The 4,029-nt window shown below is 36.8% G+C and overlaps 1 protein-coding gene across 1 annotated transcript in view; it reads left to right on the plus strand.

Annotated features, from left to right (window-relative positions):
• LOC106528740 (tyrosine-protein kinase SRK3) overlaps positions 1–4,029 on the plus strand; it is a gene marked incomplete in the record, with an annotated part of 88,042 nt that extends 84,013 nt beyond the window's left edge. The window contains 1 exon segment of the mRNA XM_014023986.1: positions 3,345–4,029. Within this exon segment, the coding sequence (XP_013879440.1) occupies positions 3,345–3,544 (200 nt within the window).

Consider the following 4,029-nt stretch of genomic DNA (forward strand, 5'->3'; position numbering starts at 1 on the left):
GTGTTGGTCTTTCACATTAAATTCCAGTGAAATATATTTATGTTTGTGGTTGTAATGTGACAAAATATGGAAAAGTTCAAGGGGTATGAATACTTTTGCAAACCACTGTATTTCATTTTGTTTTGTAAATAATACATACCAAAAAACTTAATTCCTTGTTTCTGTGCTCACTTCCTTTGTTTAAAACATTTAGTCTCTTAGTACTTATTTAAAGGTGTGTGTTTATAATTTTTATTATACTTTACATGTCCTTGTGTGTCTGGTTAAACTAAACAACTCTAACAACAGTAAAATCTCAATAAGCTGGTTAAAAACATCCTACATGTCAGGAGGGATACCTGGCCGGCACCCAGCTTAATTTTTCACAATAATAGCAATGAACTCTACAACAGGGCTATTCAACTGGCGGCCCGCGGGCCACATCCGGACCGCGAATGACCAAAGTTCGGCCCGCAAATTGGTTCATTCATCTCTTAAGCCCAAACCCCTGATTTTCTACTTTAATTACTCTAAGTTCTTTTAGTTAAACTTAGACATGTTTGGTATCTACAGAAACGTCAGAAACTTGGCTAGAAGCTGGTAAAAACCTTTTCTATAAACATTCAAGACAGTTAAAACTACAATCAGTTGAAGATAAAATGATGAAAGTGAAAATAAAATTGGTTTAAAAATTTGGCAAGTCAGAGATGTCAAAATATTATTTGTCTAATAATAGGAGGCATAATGTGTTCTTTTTGTTTTTGATAATGTATAATTATTACTTTTATAGGGTTCTGTATGTTGTATTCATTATTAAATGCAGCAAACTAAACTAATTCAATGGTAACAGATCTTCATAATACTTGGTTTATTTACATAATAACTTTAATTGCTGGATGTTCGGCCCCTCAGCTGTTGACTGGCAGTAACTGTGGCCCCCGGAGAAATTTTGATGAAAAGCCCTGCTCTACAATAAAAACCAGAACCGTCACAGTACAAGTAACAAATGCATTAAGTTTTTCTGCCTCACTAATATGGATATGGATAATATGGAACAACAGGTCTTTGATATAACATGGAGCTTGGTTGAGAGATTTTTGAAAACTGGTGCTTTCTGAATAACATGAATAACCATATGTAAGCCTGCTCTAATATCAGAACCAAACAACTGTTGGGCATAATTAGTACTGACTGGAAGACCACCTGGAATGTGGAGTTATGTAGCTTTAAGTTGGGGCACAGTTTTCTTGTGGCTGAATCTTCTTTTTGTATCGCAACAAGAAGATTCATGGTTTGAATCCCAGGTGAGGTTTTCTGCATCATAATTTTTTATAATGATTTATTATTTGAAGAGAGGCAGTGATTGCAGTTGAAGCATGTAGGATTAGATCATGTAGTTCGTAGAGAGGACAGCAGGGTCATCATCCAATGTGAATGGGGTCTTAGTGTTTTTAATGCCTTGTTCACTCAGCAAGATTTTATAATTGTCAGCTGGTTTTCAAAGCCTGAGAGACCTCACACATGAGGATTAAAAAAAAACCTAGATATAACAGGTTTGGTCTTACAGTGTGTGGTGTACAGCCACACAGCAAAGTGAACACACCAAACATGACAGGCATATCTTTAGAGCTATCAGGATGACTAGAGTGTCCTTAAGATTGTCAGAAAGATAAAATCTGAACAAAAATCCTTACAATTATCTTGCCGCGTGAACCGGGCATAATTTTTGTTTTTTTAGAAAGATCAGTGACAGAAACATTTAAAACTAAGCCTGTCTGATAAATGGCCCACATAAAAGTTTTGGGAAAGCTCTCATCTCCCTGTCAATGAAAACTCTAAGTAGGCTACACTGGTTGGAGTCCTAACTGGGCACAAGCTGCTCAACCGCTACAAAATGGTGATGGGACTCCATGACAGTGGTCTGTGTGATGCCTGTGGCATTGAATCAGAGACCTCTTTGCTCTACTTAGACCACTGCCTGGCTCTGAGCAGTCAAAGGAAAAGAATTCTTGGGGATCCCTTTATGGATCCCGAGAAGCTCAGAACACTGAGTGTTTCTAACCTKGTGTCCTTCATCCGAGGGATGAGAAGGTTTGAATAAAGACCAGTGTCTTTTTGTCTTTTTGTGGAGAATAATGGGCTTATGAGGCCTCCGCTCCTATGGATTCTTTATCCATCCCCACTCAAGCATGATGTGCAGTGTTTTCKAAACTTTTTGTATCTTGAGCACAGTTCACTTTACAATTCTTTACACATTGTGTCAGCCAGCACACTGTAAAAACTGTCCATCTAACCAAGTCTTTTTCATCTTGTTTTGAGACTTTTAATCAAGAGCAGACTGTTTGATTATTTATCTTGTTAGTATGGAAATTTTTCTAATTTCAAGATTTGCAATTGTCTCATTTCATTTTCAGATTATTTCATTTAATTTGAGAAATTTGAGAAAATTCAKATGAAACTAGACATGGGTTTTTACGATGTAAAAACAAGTGTGCATTGCCWTGTAGCATGGCTTTGCCTGCAGCATTGGACTTACAGAATGAACTTTGACCAAGTTCAAATGTGTTTTCTATACCAGTTTGTGCCAGTCACATCATCAGGTGTTTAGAATTAAGGTAATTGTGTGACAATATTAAATTTGATGAGATTTTTTGTTAAAGTTGCTTTAGCTGGGTTTTGAACTCTGATCTCCCGCACGTAAGTCCATGATATAGACCATTAGACTGTTGGAGCTGTGGCAGAGGGTGGTGACAGGGGTTGGTTTGTATGTGTGCAGAAAGAGGCCACATTGCCAATGCAATCTTTGACACTAAACTGCAATATATTGCAACAATTGGACAATATTAAGACAATATTACAGTAAAACATCAAAATACAATCATATTAATATTGTAACAACTGAACTACTGAGTTTAAATATTGTGAAACTATGGTGCAGTACCATATTGTGTAGATGCAGCAGGGGCCAGTATTGGACCAATACAAGGCTCCATTGACTGCCATTATAATTTATTAAACATTAATATTTCAAAAACTAAGTTTTACAGGCACCAAAAGGCATAGCCATCATTTGGCACAGGGGCTTTACAGATATAAATTACAATGGCAGCTCTAGGACAAAGTATGCAGGAGGAGAAGCATGGCAAAGTTGAGATGACTCGGATGGGAAACGAATCACAATAGTGTGCATTGCATTGGCAATGTACACTGATTAAGTGAAATAGACTGCCAATAGAATGAGAGTGGCACTTGGTAACTTGGTTATGAAAGTATAATATTGCAGTATACAGTAGGTGGAAAAAAAACATTAATTGAGGCAAGTGTTTTTGTTTCATCCCTGTCTCTTTCTGTCTCCATGTCTTCAGGGAAAAGTAACAAGGAAGTGTTGGACATTTTATCATCAGGGTTACGGCTGTCATGCCCACCTCGCTGTCCTCAGAATATTTACCGGATTATGTTGGACTGCTGGGCTGCTGAGCCCTCAAAAAGACCTTCGTTCCATGCCTTGCAAAGTCAGCTCGATGCAATATATGCCAAGATTTATTCCAAAACAGTAGAAGTATAAAACCAGGAAAACTTGATCGAATGTGGTAAGGAATCATCTCTACCATAAGATCCACTTCCACAGCACTATACAAAAAGACAACAAAAAACTGTGAGAGGAACAACAAGAGCTGACGGACATGAATAAAGACAACGGATCAGAATCTAAAGAGGATAAACTGAAAGGACCAATGAAGAAAACTTCATTAGAGGCTGGAAAAGTTGTGTAAGCTCTCAAACTTAAGATGAAACTCAGTAAATCACAGAACCAACAGATTTTAATAAATACCTGCTGGTATTTTCTAAATTGTCATTTTTTTATGTGCCATGTTCATTCACAGAATGAACACTTTAAAATGTCATGACTTACAAGCCAGGGGATGTAAATATATTACATTTTTTAAACTGCAAAACCAGTTGTGAAAACTGAGATTATGTGCAATAATTAAATTAAATGCTGGATTTTAAGTTTTAATGATACTTGGATTAAATGGTTTTTCAGTTTAA

This window comes from Austrofundulus limnaeus, unplaced genomic scaffold, assembly GCF_001266775.1.
Source record: "Austrofundulus limnaeus strain Quisiro unplaced genomic scaffold, Austrofundulus_limnaeus-1.0 Scaffold401, whole genome shotgun sequence".
NCBI classification, from domain to species: domain Eukaryota; kingdom Metazoa; phylum Chordata; class Actinopteri; order Cyprinodontiformes; family Rivulidae; genus Austrofundulus; species Austrofundulus limnaeus.